General features: G+C 43.4%; 1 protein-coding gene across 1 annotated transcript in view; it reads right to left on the bottom strand.

Annotated features, from left to right (window-relative positions):
* The window catches only part of ITPK1 (inositol-tetrakisphosphate 1-kinase), a 142229-nt gene that overhangs the window by 63505 nt on the left and 60634 nt on the right, over positions 1-18090 (bottom strand). The window contains exon 3 of the mRNA XM_033063888.2: positions 8089-8214. Within this exon, the coding sequence (XP_032919779.1) occupies positions 8089-8214 (126 nt within the window). The remainder of the gene's footprint in view (positions 1-8088; positions 8215-18090) is intronic.

Raw genomic sequence — 18090 nt, 5'->3', positions numbered from 1 at the left:
TTCCTTCTGTTTCTTAGAACAGAGGCTGAATTCCTTCATCATTGCCCCAACGTGGCTCTATCAAGTCAGTGGGAAACAGGCATCCATCTTACTCTACTCAAAATCAGACAAACATATCCAAAGTTAGCATCTTTCTTTGTTTCACCCAACTTCCCAAAGCCATCCTAATGTTTCCCATTGCTTCTTTAAATCCATTCATGCAAAAGCTCCTACAATTAATAGACTTCCACAAAGTTCTACTTCATTTAAATTGGTTTTTTCAAAGAAGAAAACATACTACAAAAGACACTGAGATGGCCTCAGGAGATGCACTTTGCTGGAGAGAAAAAAACGGCATAATCTATTCCCAGAAAGTGATTTTGCTCCAGATACTAACCGGGGATGCAGATTTCTCCACCCCAGAACTGGGAAATTGTTGCTTTCTGGTGACTACATAGTCTGAACTGATGGCTGCTGAAAGGAGGTTATTCATTTGAGGTTAAGAGGAGCCAGCACTGGGATTTAATGAACTTACTACATCACCCACAAGACACAAGAGGCTTTCCTTCACAGGGCATGAGGTACCCCTCAGCAGCAATACTCGTGTCTGACATACTTAGTAATCCCTGCAGAACACAAAGAATTAATTCCCCCAAAGATATGTTCAACCTTGCTGCCCCATGGGAAAAGTAAGGGACTTCCTTTTGCACAGCTGGTCATCAAGACTGTCAGACCCAGCTGTTGTCTCACCCTTGCAGTACAGCTGGATAAAAAGTCTCATCAGCTCAGTAGAGCAGAAGCTGAGTTTATTTCCAGTCACTAAACCACAGAACATACAGTTTTCATGAGTCTCCTGCCCATCGTACTTCCAGAGTCTTAAGCACAGCAATCAGATGAGATTTTAATGAGATTCAAATACAGATGAGATTTTATTTTTTTTAGAGCTAGAGTATCTTATTACCTAATGCCTCTTAAACACCCACACATGTCTATGCATACATGCCCTTTTATGCAGTGCCTAAAACTCACCCTGTTGGCTTAGCTAGTATGATCCAGTGATTAGGGCATTAGCTTGAACTCACTGATAGTGAAACTCTACTTGAGTATCTCAGTATCTCCAGAGTGTAACAAGGCAGCTCGTTTAGTCCCTCTGCCTCTGTTTAAAAGACAGGGAGTTACCACACTGTGTGTCTTCCCCAGCACACTGAGAGGACGAGCTCCTTAAAGGCAGCCCTGATGGGGCAGCAGGCAAGCCCAGCACTCAGACTGAACACGTCACAGCTCTGAAACGTGGCCTCAGCAGAGCTCTGACAGCAAGCCTCCTGCAGCACTTCTGAGGTGTGCACAAGCCCTTCCTTTTGCACCGTGGTGACCACACACCCACCTTGAACAGTCTCTGGTTCCACCTTGACTTTGAGCTCCCTGGACTTCCATCTTGGCCCAGCCCCTGCTCTGCCCATACTGATCCTTCCCCTCACAAATACATTCCTCCTGCCTGTGGACTCCATCACCTTTACTGCCCTCCCAGGAGGGAATTATTTTTCTGTCTCTTAGTTTGTTGTATACCGTCTTGAATCTTCCTGATGCTCACTTCAGCATTGAGAACTATCCTTGCTTCCCTAGGATTCATGTATTCTACTTGTAAATTTGCCTCGTGTTATTCTAAGTATTTCCAGAGGAAGCCTGGCTTTTTTATGCTTTCTGTAAGGGAACCTCACAGTGCTCTATTTCTAATGGTAATAGCCCTAAACCTAATGGTATTTAAAGACCATCCAAGCACTAAGCTTGCCACAGCATAAGGAAATTTAACAGGAATAAGGCACGATCTCAAGGCCATTCTATACCAGTCAACATGTCAAGAGAAATGAGCATCTAGGTTGACTTTCCAGTGACTGATTTCTCATTATGTTGCCTTAAGGAGCCTCCAAAAAAGCTCTGTAAGGCAAGGATGAAATAACTGATGAAGTAGGTGGGAGCTGTTTTCCAAAAGCCATTTAGAGTCTGGAGAACTTTAACAAACTGCTCTAATATCAAGAAGAACTGTACTGAGTACAAGGCAACAGCCCCTTCAAACAGAAACAAAGGCTTTTGAGCTTTGAGCAAATCAGCTTTCTTTACAAAATGAGGAAATTTGTCAGCATTAAATCTACGTCAAGTACTATGCTCCAACTCTTCTCCATTTGCAGGCCTAGGAATTTGGACAGGAATTGCAAAACTCGGAGCAGTGAAGATCTGTGTCATCTAAGGAAGGACCTTGAAGTGTCTCCTAGAGCTAATCTGGGGACAGCCCACACATCTCTCGTTTTAACTGAATCCAGAAACAGCCTCTTTTCAAAGAGACTCTCAATGGAGAACAAGGTCAGTGTATTTGTGTGTGTCCTTTCTGTCTGAACAGAGCTAGAGATTAACTGCAGAAGTTGTGCAGGGGACAGGAGCATCAAAATGCACTCAAGTCCTCATAACGTTGCTTTTTTTTCACACACTGTTTGCTGCTTTCCATCACAAAGAGTTAACTCTCCATTCAAAAACAAAACCATCCAGCTTCACTGGGATCTCCACGGGAAATCATCCAGCTTTCCCTTGGGCCTTTAGGCTGCCAGCACTTTCCCAGTCTCCGACACCTCTCACCAGTACATCACCAACACACACAAAAGAAAGTTTCAATACCCATGCACAGAAAACTACTTTAAACAACCAACTTAAAAATCTGACACCAATTCTCTACAACAGGAAATTACAATAAGAAAAGGCAATTCTGTTAGTTTCACAGGAACAATAGTAGTAGCTGATGTGAAACCTTTCATAAACTTTGACTCTTTACTAGAAACTGCTGCACACTCAGGCATCATGTACTACAAACATACTCAGTTTTCAAAGCCATATACTTCGTCTAGAAGGCAGGAACTGGGGTATTTTGTTTTCTTTCTTACCAAGATGCCAGAACTGTAGCACCAGTAAGTGACCTGTGAAAATCACTTAGGAGACTGGAAAACTCTTGAAGTAGCCTAAGTAATAGCACACTTCCCAAGGCCAGAGAGGCTCCACTACCAGAAACAGAGATCTGCATTAACATGAAGGGCTTCTGCCTAATTATTTTGAAAGCAGATGAGCTACTATAGACATAAACTTGAAAATGAAACAGGAAAAGAGAAGGAAAAGAGAAACACTGAAGCCAAGACAGTACAGCAGTACTCTCTTCAGTACAGCACAATCTTTCAACTTTGAACTTTCAAGTTTTCTCTTGTACTTCCAGCAAAACAACTCTGCTCTCTACTTTGGTGGATTTACTGATCTCCAGCAGCAGACTCCAACCACCCAGGCAACAATGTGGAAGATATTTAGGCTTTCCAACAATAGATTGAAAGGGCTCTGTCCTTGGGCTGCAGTTCAGCCTGACCCAGACAACATCTATGTTTTTCTCCTTCTAATCTTTGACATAATAAAAGCAAACAAGAAGAAAAAAGGAATTTTAGCAGAGCCTCCTTTGCTTGTGTTCCAGGACTGGTCTTAAGTCAGGCTTTGTACCAGCCCCATTACTGGCAGAAGGCCAGCAATGAAACCTGAAATCAGAAGGAGACCAAATATTTCATGTTCCCTATTAAATAACTCTGGATATAACCCAGCAATTGAAAAAAACAAAACAAAACAAAACAAAACAAAACAAACAACAACAAAAACAAAACAACAAAACTTTCCTTGTGAAGCCTGTGTATAGATGAGAATAGAGCTGCTTGCCATATTACCCAAAAAAGGTAGCTAATGATTTTTTTAAAACATTTCAACAGAAAGTTGATTCAGTATCTATTGCAAATAATAGGTCATTAGATAAGAGAATCACTGATTCACTGATTTGACTTGCTTTTATTACTAAGTAATAAAACTTATATAATGTTTTTGTTTAATATTAAACAAAGTTCCATTAAAAATATTCCAAAAGAAAACAAGTAAGCAAAATAAACAATAATGCCATTTGGATTTGTGTTTTCCCCCATACAGAAACACGACAATGACTGCTTGTAAAAATATGTCAACATTTTCCAAGGGAGAAAGAGATGTAAACACAAGTTTGTCTAAAGTATTTGCATCAGATTTAGACTTAAAAATTCCTTTTTGTTGTCTCAGGCTGTGATGGTCTCTTTTCACAGACACCTCCTCCCAAAAGGAAAGGTGAAGGCGTATTGGGTCTTCAACAAACACTCACCTCAAAATTGTCTCTAAATCTAAAAGAGATTTCTGCAGTGGTTAGGAGGAATGAGGGGTATGGCAAGGAGAAGAGGGAACTGATGATCTTCTCTGTTTATCTGAAATAAACTTTCTGAGTATTCAGCTGCCATGTGTAGCCTTCAAAAGTCCTTTGTTCCTTCATCTTGCAAATCCTACCCACGGGAAGGTATCCTAACCCCCAGCACTTGAATGACAAATTTTTAGTTACAGTAATTTCACGAATACAAGCCGCACCAATTTGACTAAGATTTTGCTCCTAAACCGGAAATGCGGCTAATAATCAGGAGCGGCTAATACAACCTCAGAAGTGCCTGCCAGAGTGCTGAGCCGAGCAGCTGCAAAGTCGGCATTTTGCGATTGTTACAAATCGCTACTTTGTTGCACCGCGGGTGGAGCCTGGCTCCCTGCAGGCAGCACGGGGGGCGGGGAGAGAGGCGGGAGAGCTCTCTTTCCTCCTCTGCCACAGCCCAGGGGAGAGACGGGGGGGGGGCCCGGCGCCGCCATTGCTGCAGCTCGGGGAGGAGAGGGGGGACCCGGGCCGGCCCTACCGCGGCCGGGGGAGGAGAGGGGGGACCCGGGCCGCCCCTACCGCGGCCCGGGGAGGGGGGGGGAAGCCGGCGCCGCCATTGCTGCGGCCCAGGGAGGGGGGGGGGAAGCGCGCGCCGCCATTGCTGTGGCCCGGGGAGCCGACGGGAGCCCCGCGCAGCCATTGCCGTGGCTCGGGGAGCCGACGGGGTGCTTTGTCCCCGCCCGCCGCCGCCGCGGCAGGAGCGGGGAAACTCCGTCCCCGCCCGCCGCCGCTGCCGTAGGAGCAGGGGAAGCTCCGTCCCTGCCTGCCACCGCAGGGCAGCGCCGACCCGGGGTGACCGAGCCCAGTGGCAGCGGCGGCCGGCCCCGAGCGGCAGCACCGGGCTGGCCCACCTGGCCCCGTCAGCGGCCCCTAGCGGGCCGAGCCTGCACAGCCTTAGCTCAGCCAGTAAACCCCGCCCTCCCGCCATTCTGTTACTAACTGCACGCGGGTCCTCGCTGCGAACGACAGAGCGGCTTATATTCGTGTGCGGCTTATCTATGGACAAAAACCAAAATATTTGCCAACACCCAGAGATGCGGCTTATAGTCAGTGCGGCTTGTATTCGTGAATTTACTGTAATTTTGCTGTTTATGAGGCTCTCCTAGTAATTTAAAACATCATTATTTTTCAAATGGATAAAACACAGGTATTGGTCTGTGAATTCAGGTGCAAATGGACCATTTCAATTTTGCATTAACCTGTCGCCACAACCAGAAAATAATTACTAAGACATAATACTTTCCTTTTTTTTTTTTTGCTTGGCTCTTCTCAGCTGAGAAGTCCCCTACCTCCTTCCCTTCCAAAACATCTCCCTCATTTTCCTTCCTCTCAGTCCCAAACCCTTCTAAGAATGTTTCTCAATCAAGATTCGAAGACCCCATTTTGGACGACTCCAGAGTGGGAGAGTCAAGAGTTGAAGGGCAGCAAGGGAGGAAACATTTTAAATTTTCATCAAACTGATATCAAAAGACTAGGTATAAAATCTGCCTCTGATCTGTCTTTTTAAGTAGGTTAATGCAAAGAGAACCTGTTCAGGAAAAGCTCTGAAAGACAAATGAATAACCCTATTGATTTTCCATCACCCAAGCCATCATTTTGAATGCAATATGAATCTGCAATGAATGAAGCTACTCAAGCCTCTGTACAGCTATGACAGGCAGCTGCTCAGAGAGTATTTTGCTCTAATGAAAGCATAACAAAAATTCCCCAATGTGTTACATGAGCCAAAACATACTCAGTTTTCAAAGCTATATACTTTGTCTAGAAGTCAGGAACTGGGGTAATTGGTTTTCTTTCTTACCAAGAAGGCAGGAACTGTAGCACCAGCAAGTGAAAGGCAGTTATAACCAATTTTCACAGTTAACTAATTACCTGTGCTCAATCAGCCCAGCCTGTGTTACAGAGGGTAGGAAGGCAAACTGACCATCATCTCTACAAATAATCATCCCCCCAAAATAAGGATTTAAGTATCCTAAAAAGTAGTAACAATATTTCTCCACTTTCCATCTTTTCATCCACTACACTAGGTGCTGCATGCAGTCTTTATTTTGGCTTTGGATGAGATCACCAGGCCCTCACTGCTGGTTTTCAGTGCAATGGAGAACAGTTTGCACTCACCAATATTCTCCTGAGAACCTGCAATCCATACCACATCCAACTAGCACAAAGACCTCAGAAAGCTCAACACTGAAGGTCTTGTGGAGATAAAAATGTCACTGTCAACAGGTAGCTCCTCCATACCATTTTTGTTCTCCTGTAGTTTTGTTTTTTTTTCCAAAGCAATTGAAAACAGTCATACAATGGCATGTCAAGAGGCTTCCTGGTCTATTAGCACTCTCTGCCAGACCCTACAAGGGCTCATCACAGACTCCAGAGAGCAGGGACACAGAGCCATGTAAATATGAAGCCAGTTTCATCCTTAGCTCTCTGCAAATTAGATGGTCAAGGCCTCTATAACATAGACCTGAAAACATGTCATTCTTAAAAAGGTCATAAATGTAATCTGGCAGCTCATTCCTCCTCCTGTGGTCAAGGATCCCTTGCTCTCTGCTTCCTGGAACACTGCTTTATGGAGCCAACAGTAAGACTGCTGCCATGTATCATCTTGCTGTCACATTTATATTCAATAGCAGGAAAAAAGCATAATGAATTTTGCACTGTTTGGTCTGGTTAAGATCATCAGAACTTTTTCAGTCAACTTAATCAACAGTGAAGGAACCACACTATTTCCACTTGTGTGTAGGTGCCAGAAATACCACGGTGCTTATATAACAGCTCACTCATACAAACTTTCTCACAAGGGGTCATTTTTCCTTTTCTAGGTTGCTCATTGATTTTCTTTTTAAAAACCCAAAACACTCCTATCCCACACACTTTATACAAAAGTATTCTCACAATTTCTTTTTCTTATGGAATATGCTTAGTTTCTAATGATTTTCAACATCTTAAAAATAATAAGGACAGATGCAGATAGGCAGCAATTTCCAGCCCTGGATACAAAACTACATGAGAGCATACTCTAAAAACACATTTTGGTATGCAATTCAACACAGAAAGGCCTGTGCTCTGCTCCACTGGCTCATGGTTATATGTTTTACTACTGTGGGAGCTTCCTGCGTGCCAGTGATGTGGCACAACTCAGTCTCCTGCAGAAACAAAAGCTTAAGGCCTTAATTATTGGAGAGAGGATATCATTCAGATACCTGCTCACAGGGGCCCTACCCTCTATCTCATCCTCTGTCTTCTAAAATAAAAAAGTTTGGAAGGCACCGGGAGATTATCTTTTAAGACACTTTTTCTTTGGGAAAACGGTTCTCCGTACCACTACACCCTGCATATTTCTGACCTTCATTGCAAACTTGAGGGGAAAAAAAGATGCATAACAGGATTTTCAGCCCTAGAGGACAGAGTCACTCACAGTAATCTTGATGTTGCAGAAATTAGCATTCCAGGAACTGGGAAGACTAGACAGAACTGGGCCAAAATAATTCAGTGGCTTCTGTCATGGAGAAATGCATGCAAAGCTGTCTGCAAACACCTGTTCCTCTTGTGAGCAGCACCAATACACTTGAAATTACATAAGAACATTTGGTGAGAAAATAGTTCTAACTAACCTTAGTGATACAAAACAAAGCCTTCCCAAGGTGCAAGTCGACTTTAAACTGACAAAACTACTTTTGCTGGGCTATCAGTAGCAAGGCAGCAGTGTGCCAGACAGCTCTTTTCATCAAGCCCCTACAAAGTGCACAGTAATCAGACTGAATTTGCTGCACCAAAATCATCCTTCTGCTTGAAATGCAGAAAGAACTACTTACCTGGAACCTGTGAACCAATTCCAGTGATTGGCTGTCATTCTGGTCTGCTTCAAGGATTACATCTGTCAGTTTGTGTATGATCACATCCAAAGGGCCCTGATCTTCAATGGGTTTGGTGAGGTCAAGCTGAAGAAACCAGAGAGAAACATTTTATTAACATATGAGGGATGCAAGCTCTTGTCCCTGCCACCATCCAAGGTGTTGCTACCACACAGGTGACATTTACTTTACACAGTGCCTTTGTTTCGGTATATCATCCAAATCCCTGAGAATTTACACATTATTGAATGTTAGAAAACTTTACTCAGACACTTATTTCTCAGCAGTGTAGCTCTAATTCCATGATAAACAGTGAAGTCACCAGCAAGTACCTTCCATCCAAACATCTTCCTGTGTTTTTCCACCCTAAACCAACATATAGCTCTTCAGCTCAGTTTCCCAGTATGTTCTCACAGTTCCCTGGTACATTCACATACATGCAAAAGGAATGAGCTAACAAGGATTAACACCACTAATACAAGGAAGGTCTGCTCTGCTCTTCACCCACTGGGATTGCACAAAACAGCACCCAGGACATGAATAAAAGTAACACAAAAGCAAGTGAATCAGGATCTGTGAAAATTCATCTGCCTACTGGACCTGTACGAGATGCATGCCAGGATCCTAAGAGAGCTGGTCAGTGTTATTGTAGGGCTTGGATTTATCAGGATATAAATCAAAACTATGAAGATTCCAACTAAATCAGGCAAAAAAAAAAATCTACCTCAAGGGCAGTCTGGGTACAGCAGAGCCCCACAGAGGTGTCAGGATCTCCATTCGTCAAGATTTTCAACACCTGACTGGGCAAAGCCCTAAGCAACTTAGTCTAAATTTAATGCCAAATCTGCTTTGATGAAGATGATGTATTGCAGACCCCCAAGATGCTCACAGAACTTGATGATCCCATGAAGTTACTTACCAGATTTAACATTAGTTCAGTGTAAGTGCCAGAACTGGCGCATGTTCTTGCCAACACACCAAGCTTTCACAGCACAAGAGCTGTGAGATTCAATTCAACCAGTTGTGAGACCTACTGCATCAATGGTAACTTAACCTGGTAAACACCAAACCAGGAACATCTTGGAGAGGAAACACAGATGTATGCTCACTAAAGTTAGTGTCTGATTTTAAATGCATGATCCCTTCTATTGCTGCTTTCTTTTTTATTCAACTCTGGTAAAGAAGGGTGTGAGAGGCACAGGAGGGAGAGGAGTACGGGGCAGAACAGGCTGTTGCTGATGCTGTTTTCTGTCTCATTAGCGTGAGTTTTGCCCTAATAAAATTTCCCACCCTACAGAAATGGCCCTGCTTTGAATTAAGGAGTGAGTGCCTTAAGGAAAGCAAAGACAGGATCAAACCAATAAAACTAAACCAGCAGAGATCTATTAGCCTTATATTAATTTGCTAGTTGCTAATGTAACTGATCCATGGAGCTGAATTACTTTTCTTGTGTAGGCACTCTTATCTGGGCCAGGCTTCCCTGAGTAGAATAACTGAAGGTACCTACAGCACAAAAACAAATTGAAAGACTGCAGATTCTTCCCACAGAGACCACCTTTGCTTGCCCCTTACCATATGCTCCTGCTAACAGTTATGCATTGGGACCCTTTGAAGTCCTTAAGCAGATTCCAATACAACTGGAAAACACAGTGCGTGTCTCTCTTCCGAGGAGACAAACAGGGGCACTGTTCACAGGAGGGCAGCCACTCCCTACAGGCCAAGAGACCAACAGGGCAGACTCGGTGTGGTGCTCAGGGATGGGTAAACTGTGGCCAGGTGAGGCAGTCTACAGAAAGTCTGGCTGTTCTGACATATTTTTACTCTCACAAGTAGTGCAGCACAAAGGTTAGGGGACAGCCTAAGTCTCTGCAAAATGAAGGAAAAACAAAGTGAACTGCAGCTTGGCTAAAGGACATGGAAGGAGAAAATTAACTGCTTCAACCAAGTTGCAGAAAAATCAGTTAATATCCTTAAAAGAAATCTCAGATGACCACACTGCTGCTTCTGATTTTTTCCCATCTGTCTATCACATTTGGAAGGAAACAGCAAAACAAAGGGTCCATTTAACTAGGTCAGAAAGTTCACGGTTGCCAAGGTACAAAATTCTGAATTAATTCATTTTCAGGACTTGCAGATTGAAAAGCATTAAGAATCAAGTAAGTACTTGAGATTGGTCACCCCTCTACATTCTTCCTGAACTTTCAGCTCAATCTGCACAGAAACATTCAGAAAATAAGAAAATAGTCCTCCCTTTCAGCCTTGACCCAAGAATAGAAGAACGCCTTCAAGGCAAATCCAGGCATCTCCAGCACAGTGTTTTCCACAAGCATAAGACATCTGGGCAAGATAACTTCTTCCCAACAGCTGTGCCAGCTAAAGGCAACAGGAATATTTTGAGAACGAAACCAAATGCACGTACTTTGCACGCTGGAAAGCACTAAAAAGGTTCCCTCCTAACACTGTTTTGCTTCCCCTTCACCAGTAAAGCAATGTGAGAAATGACAGCATGGTTAAGAAGCTTCTATGGAAGGAAGTTCAGTGACCACTTCAATTGCCTCAACAAGGACAGCAGGTACATTTCAGCCACAAAAACCTTCAAAATTTGATCTAGTATTTTGTGGGTTGGAGGATCAAAGCATTTGCAAGAATAAGTTATCTATGTTTAGAGCCATGCTGCAGAAAGCAAATATTCCTGGGCTGTGTGGAATTTGGAAGAGATCCACCTTCCTTTTATGCACTAAGGAAAAAAAGTGAAAGTAGAAGGGGGGAAAAAAAAGGATTTCAGAAGGTAAAAAGAAGCCTTTTCAAGTGGAGCATCAGACCCAGAAAGAAGTTAGTGAAAGTAAAGTGCAAAATTTCTGATGGCCCTCTGCTGAGACAAACACTGATTCATTGTTTCTCATCAGCTGGAATTTGAGCCCTCCTACTCCCCTTCCCTTTCAGCATCTCTCTCTTCGAGTGATCTCTGCATTTGACATGATCAACCAAAGGTTTGTTATTGCAAAGAACTAACACCATAGCAACAGAAGTGAGAGAAAAGATTTATCAGCACCAGCTTGAAAAAACAGAGCTACATCTATGGTGTCTTTTCTTCTGTGAGGTAGGCTATAGATAGCAGCATATTCTGCTTGCCCTTCTTTATTTTAAAAAAACAAACCCAGCTAGCACTGGAATCCAGAAGCCTGGGAGTTTTGAACTTTCTGTGCTTTCTGACACTGACCCCCAGGAAAACACTGCTTTTGATTTAAGGCCTTGGAGAAGGTTTCCAAATTTAAGTGATAGAGCTAGAGTCGTGGGTGTGTAGTTAGAATAAAAGTGTGTAATTTCACATGGTAAAGGATTTGGAATTTGGGGTTTTAGAATATATTAATAGGTATGGGACAAGATGGATATTCTTGGGCATTGTCTCTTTCTTCTTTCTTCTTCTTTCTTCTTCTTAGTTTCAGGTAGTAGTTTTTGGTTGGATAGTTAGTGCTATGCTACCAGTCACATTGTTTGGTTATTGGGTCAAAAGTATAAATAACGTAAGTGTTAACTCTTTATTTCACTGGTTAGCTTTAAAAGACCTTATAACTAGCTAAATTTGTCTCCATTTTGCTCTCTTTTAGCTGGTAGCTAGAAGTGTTGCAAAACTCTCTGTACTATAAATAAAATTTAATAAACAACCAAGTCCGAAAACGAATTTGTCTCCTTTGTGTTTTTAATCCTAACTCTGAGTAAAGACCAAAAAAATGAAGACAAGGCATTAATTAGGTAATACAGCTAACCTATTTACAAACCAGGTCTTGGTTACACGGCACTGTCACTTATCACCAAAACCCAGCAAAACTCAGGTGCATGACATGGAAGAGAGTATCAATGCTCTACACCACAAATATACAAATATATGTGACATGGACGGGTGCACTCTCTGGGTGAAAAACTGTCTGGATGGCCAGGCCCAGAGAGTGGTGGTGAATAGAACTAAATCCAGTGGGCAACTGGTCACACCAGGTGTTTACCAGGGATCAGTGCTGGTGGCAGCGCTGTTCAATGCCATTATCAATGCTCTGGACAAGAGCATCAAGTGAACCCTCAGTCAGTTTGCAATTTGAACCAAGCTGCACAGGAGTGTTGATCTGCTGGAGGGCAGGAAGGCTCTGCAGGGTGATCTGGACAGGCTGGAGCCATGGGCCAAGACCACCTGTGTGAGGTTAACAAAGGTCAGGTGTCAGGTCCTGCAGTGGGATCACTCACAACAGCCCCACACAGCACAACAGGCTGGGGACAGAGTGGCTGGAAAGCTGCCTGGTGGAAAAGGACCTGGGGGTGCTCCTTGACAGTAGCTGAACATGAGCCAGCTGTGCCCAGGTGGGCAGGAAGGCCAATGGCATCCTGGTCTGTGTCAGCAATAGTGTGGCAGCAGGACCAGGGCAGGGATTGTCCCCCTGTACTTGTACACCACCTCGGCCCTGGTGAGGTCACACCTCAAATGCTGTGCTCAGTTCTGGGCCCCTCACCACAAGAAAGACACTGAGGGGCTGCAGCGTGTCCAGAGAAGGGCAGTGGAGCTGGGGAAGGGTCTGGGGCATGTTTCTGATGAGGACTGGCTGAGGGAACTGGGGGTGTTTAGCCTGGAGAAAAGTAGGCTCTCCACAAACACCTGGAAGGCTGTAGCCAGGTGGGCATTGATCTCTTATGTCAAGTAACAAGCGGTAAGACATGGGGAAATGTCCTAAAATTGCACCAGGGGAGATAAAGATTGGATATTAAGAAAAATTTCTCCACTGAAAGAAGTTAATCATTAGAACATGATGCCCCAGTGGTGGAGTCACCATCTCTGGAGGTATTTAAAACATGTGTAAACATGGCACTTGGGGATGTGGTTCATTGGTGGACTTGGCAGCGCTGGACTTGATTTTAAGGGTCTTTTCCAGCCTAAATGATTATATGGTTCTGTAGGCCTTTCCTGGTCTTTTGAATCCATATATGGAAGAAACCAGCCAGTAGATAAATGCTCTTATCATAGCTGGCTACAGCCAGCCTGCCCACCTTTTAATAGAAGGATGGGCTGAAAGTTACAAAATGCTCCGAGCTCAGAAACGAGTCTCTCCCACAGGCTTTCCAGAGAATCCACTGCAGAGCAAGTTACAGGCACACAGAGATCTGTCTCTGCCCTCCTCTCCCCTTCCCCTGTCCTCTGTCCTCCAGAAACACACAGCCAGCACATTATCCAAATCATTATAGAGAAGGGCAAAAAATGTTTATTTCCATTAAGCATAATTTGTTTAAAGTTTTGGGGTTGTTTTTCTCCAGAACCCTGGCAATCCATCTGTATTGCAGGGACAGGGCGAGTGCCTGGCAGAGTGCCATGGCTCTCCACTGGTCCCAACTGCAATCCCACACAAATGCATTTCTGGAAGCTGTGTTTAAAAATAAAACTATGTCCAAGTGGAGAAAATCTGGATTTGTTCACTCAGGGGAAAAAACCAAGCCAAACAATTACAAATACTGGATTTAGGAAAAAGAAATATAATTTATAATAATGATTAAAAATAGTTGTGTATTTTTTGTTTTATTCAGTGTTTCCAGTCCATGGTATAATCAGCTGTATTTCAGAATCTTCCTGATTAGGATTTGTGATTTTGATTTTTTTTTAAAGCTCTTCTTCCAAAATAGTTTTTGGATTAGCATTCACATGAAATGAAGTTTTAATACCAACCTGTTCTTTTATCTGAACCAAAGAGAGTAATATCCACTGCTATATCCCTGAGGAATGTAGAGTCAACATTTCTATTTATCCTCACTTTCTCTTATTATATTTTCATTAAAAATAAAGACCCATACAGCTATTCTTCAAACATTTTGCTCCCATTCTCCAATCCACTAACAAACTCCACTCACCAGGAGTGGATGCTGCTCTAAGTTCCTCCCATGTTTTCATTTGATGTGCTGCTTGGACAGGAGTGTTCTAGGATGTGCATCCCAGAACAGTGGTGCACGTCCCTTCACAGCAGCCTGTCATGCTGCAGGTAGAAAATGTTCATGAAACTTCCAGCCAAAGGAGGAAAATGAAGGCAGAAGGTAAATCAGAAATCTAAGCCTTCTCAATAGGCAGAGAGCACCAAATCATCAGACATTACCTCAAGTGCTAGAAAGCTTATTAAAATGCCACAAAAGGGAAAGAATCCATTTAACTTTCTGGTAGGGACCTGTCAATGCTGTGCTACACATTTCACAAATCACAGTCCAAAAGTCTCTTTGTGGTAATCTAACCACCCTCCTCCCTGTGAACTGGACATTCAGCTTCAGCCTGACCTGACTTCTTTTCTCCTTGATTCCTGAGATTATACAGAATTTACTACACAAATATATTCTGATATTCAAATACTCAACTAAGGCTGTATTGGTCCCAATTCAGCTTCTTAAACTCCACTGCACGAAAACCTACAGGATTTTAGCTCTCATCTTCCACTCCTAGGGTTATTTTCTACCCTTTATTTTCATCACATACATTTATATCAAAAGGCTTGTAAATTAAAGGTTTTCAAATTCTTCTCTCAACCTCACCCCCAGTGTTTACCTGTGCTGTGCATCAATGTTGAGCAAGTCACAATGAAAAAAAGTCACAAGCTCCAGACGAAAAAGCCAAGACTTCACAAAGCTGAACCCTGACAGCTGATCTATTGGTGGACACTGTTGTCTCCCAAAAAGCTTGAAGAAAGCACCTAAAAATATCTTAAGCGCTTTGGAGAGGGAAGAGAAGCAGCAAAAATCAATACTGTCAAGTCCATTGTTTCACTCTACTATAAACAGTAAACAAAAATACAGATGATATTCTAATTACAGGAGAGAATGTGCTTGCTTTTGAAAGAAAGTGGGGAAATTTCCTGAAAGAAATCAGGAAAACAGTTGTGCATGTCCATCCATACACGTAAGACCTACTTGTGCACAGCAACAGAACAGAATGGCAGAGAAGCCTGACTGCTCTTGGGACAAACCAAGGGAAGTCCATATGAACAGGTAAGACCAGCACATGCTTCTTTCATGGATTAAACCCTTCAGGAGCAGTCCACTCCTGTCTTGTCTCTCCAGGGACTATACACCCAAAAATGCTGCTTTCAGGTCTGTGCAGTACAAAACGAACACAAATTATTCCCTGCCAAAGCCCACAGAAGGTAACAAAGTATGTATCACTAAACATTTCCTCACCAGGAAAGACATTATGCTACCTGGCATTTTCAGTGGAATACAGGTTCCCTGTAGTTCCTAAAATACCCATGTACTGCAACTAAATAAACATTGTATATTGAGGGGATTTCCGCCTCCTTTCTCTCTCTGAGAAAAAACGTTATCTGGGCTTTCATCAGATAGTGGAGAAGTATTCAGCACTTGCTGGTGCTGCTAATGGGGCCAGAGGATACCAAAGGAGAACATGAACTCCCCTAGGCAAAAAACACCAGTTCTGTCCCATTGCAAAGGGCAAACAGGGACCTGACCACCAAAGGCTGTAAAGAAAGAGCAAAAAGTACACCAAGAGGTGCTGGTTTGTCTCTCTGTGCCCTTCTCGCCCAGCACTGCATTAACCTGCACATCTTGTTGCAGCAGTGGCAATCTGAGAAAGCAAATCTGCTGTGGTGAGGACACCTCCCCCCTCACACTGATGAAAGGAGAGGGTAACAGCCACCACCTCACATGGGAACTCTTTCCCAAGCAGGAAAGGAAACACCTTGAAAATATCCTACCTTCTTCCTGGTCTTCTTGAAACCATGGAAGTTGGAGACTGACCAAAGGGTTTACCCTTCTACCACTGCAGGACACTGGAGGCTATCTGCTGCTGTTCTGCCCAGCCTAGTTTCATAGAACCACCAAAGGAGAAGGAGAGCAAGTCCCACACTGTGATATGTCATGCAGATTCTCAGGTGAGTATCAGTGACGTCCCAGGCATCAAGGCATGCCTAAGGGTGAGGAGCATAACACAGCCTATGAAGCTGGCTTCCCATTTTGCCTGAAACTTTAACACCAGAGAAGATTCTGGGTTTAACAGATGGTTTCTTTGTGTTTTCTTGCATTCTTGTGTTTACTTTGCATTCTGCTTGGCACAAGTTTCCAGAGAGCATGTGTGAGCACTTTGCACATTTTCAGGAGCACGCAGCTGCTCCCCTGGAAGCTTGGTATGAGGTCTGAAACATCTGGGAAGTTCTCACTTCTAGCTGCATTCTAGATGAAATGAAGGAAAAGGAAGCTCATGGAGGTATTTCACAATACCCATGCTAACATTTATGGATCACTTCCCCAACCACTACACAAACTGACTAGTACTTGTACATTTGAGGCTTGTCCCCAGGTAATGCAATCCCCCAGGACCTTGGTGAGCATCACCTCCCCACAGCCTTCTCTGCCCCCTCCCACAAAAGCAAAGAGTGAACCAGCACCGCTCTTGCCTGTGCAGTAGCACTGGGATAAGTTACTGCACCCCAGTTACTCAAACCTTTCCAACTGCTCACCTCCTTACTCCTCTCAGCACATATATTTCCAGTGAGCATCGTCCTCCTGTTAGCACTAAGTTTTGCCCCTTCACTTCTTTAAAACCAAGACAAGAAATCCCATGTTTGGGCTATGGCTAACGTTTTTCACATAAACCATTTTCAGACTCCTATTTTACCCAGGACTGGAACATTGTTACTAGAACTTTGTTTTAGACTTACAGCCCAACATATACACAAAAATAAATTCTAGCAATTAAACAACTTGGTTTATCTCCTGTACAATACTTTGGCAGTTGCAAAAAGTTCTTTCCAGAACTTGTCAAGACGTGGGAATGGCTGAGCATGATTTCGACTGAGAGTTCATGTCTCATTAGGAGTGGACTGCAGTGAGCAGGTTTTTGTAGGCAAGTGGTTAAGCAGCTCAGTCTTACTCAGGGATGGTTTGAAAGGCAAATGCTGATTTTCAGCAATGCAAGAGAAATAATCAATGTTACCCAAATCCAGAAAAGCCTCTTGCCAAGGGTGTCTCCTGAGGTCACCAAGGCTCCTGAGGATTAAGAAGGGCAGCAGAACAAATCCACAGATTAGCAGAGGAGAAAAGTTGAACAGAAAATGTGTGACATGGGAGGATTAGTGCCCCAAAGAATGAAAGCAAGTTACAGAAAAACAAGAACCCAGCAGAATGGGCGTTCAGCATAACCTGCCTTGCTTCACTTCCTGGAAATGTCAAAAAGGCAGTGTTCAGTGCACCTGATTAAAATGTAGAGGAGATCTCAGTAGTAGAAGGTATGGGAAAATTACTAAGTGGTTGACAAAATCTCTCCCTCGCTTCTGGAATGGGCAAATCAGACCCAGAAACTCTTCCTCTTTTAACTTTACACAGCAGAATTTTAATGTTTCTTTGAGCAAGCTGGGTCAGCTGTAGCCCAAGTTATTGAACCGACAGCTCAATCAGCCCTGTAGGAGAGCAGACAGCAGAGGAGGAGTGGAATGGAGATGCTATCCATGGAGAACACTCCAGCTAATCCAGAATACAGAAACAGTGCAGGACTACAGCCAGTACAGCCCAGGTAAGCAGAGGGAGGGGCAGAGAGTGATGAACTTTACTCTTAAATGTTTTCAACCCTTAATTATATCACCAAATATGGAATCAAAACATCAAGACCTTACATTACCACAAATACTTTTGGTTTTTTAATAACTACTGGACACAGAGAATGTTAAAATGAAGGAAGCATATCCTGAAAGTTTCTCTTGAAGAAACACAAACATGGACTGCCTAACTTCCTTCCTTTTGATCATGAGATTAGACAAGTAGAAAAGTTGATACATAAGAAACATCCCCCAGAAAGCCGGGCTACTACCCTTTATCCTAGGGGCTGACAAAGCTCAGCTCTGGACTTACACCACACAGCTCAGGCTCAGTTTTTGGATAACTCTTCAGCAGCACCTGTCAAACACCAAGAGCAGTCAGAGCTCCTGTGTGTGCAGCTGT

This window comes from Catharus ustulatus, chromosome 6 (assembly GCF_009819885.2).
Source record: "Catharus ustulatus isolate bCatUst1 chromosome 6, bCatUst1.pri.v2, whole genome shotgun sequence".
In the NCBI taxonomy this organism is placed as follows: Eukaryota; Metazoa; Chordata; class Aves; order Passeriformes; family Turdidae; genus Catharus; species Catharus ustulatus.
The sequence above is the reverse complement of the archived record's forward strand: the minus strand, read 5'-3'. Positions and strand labels throughout refer to the sequence as shown.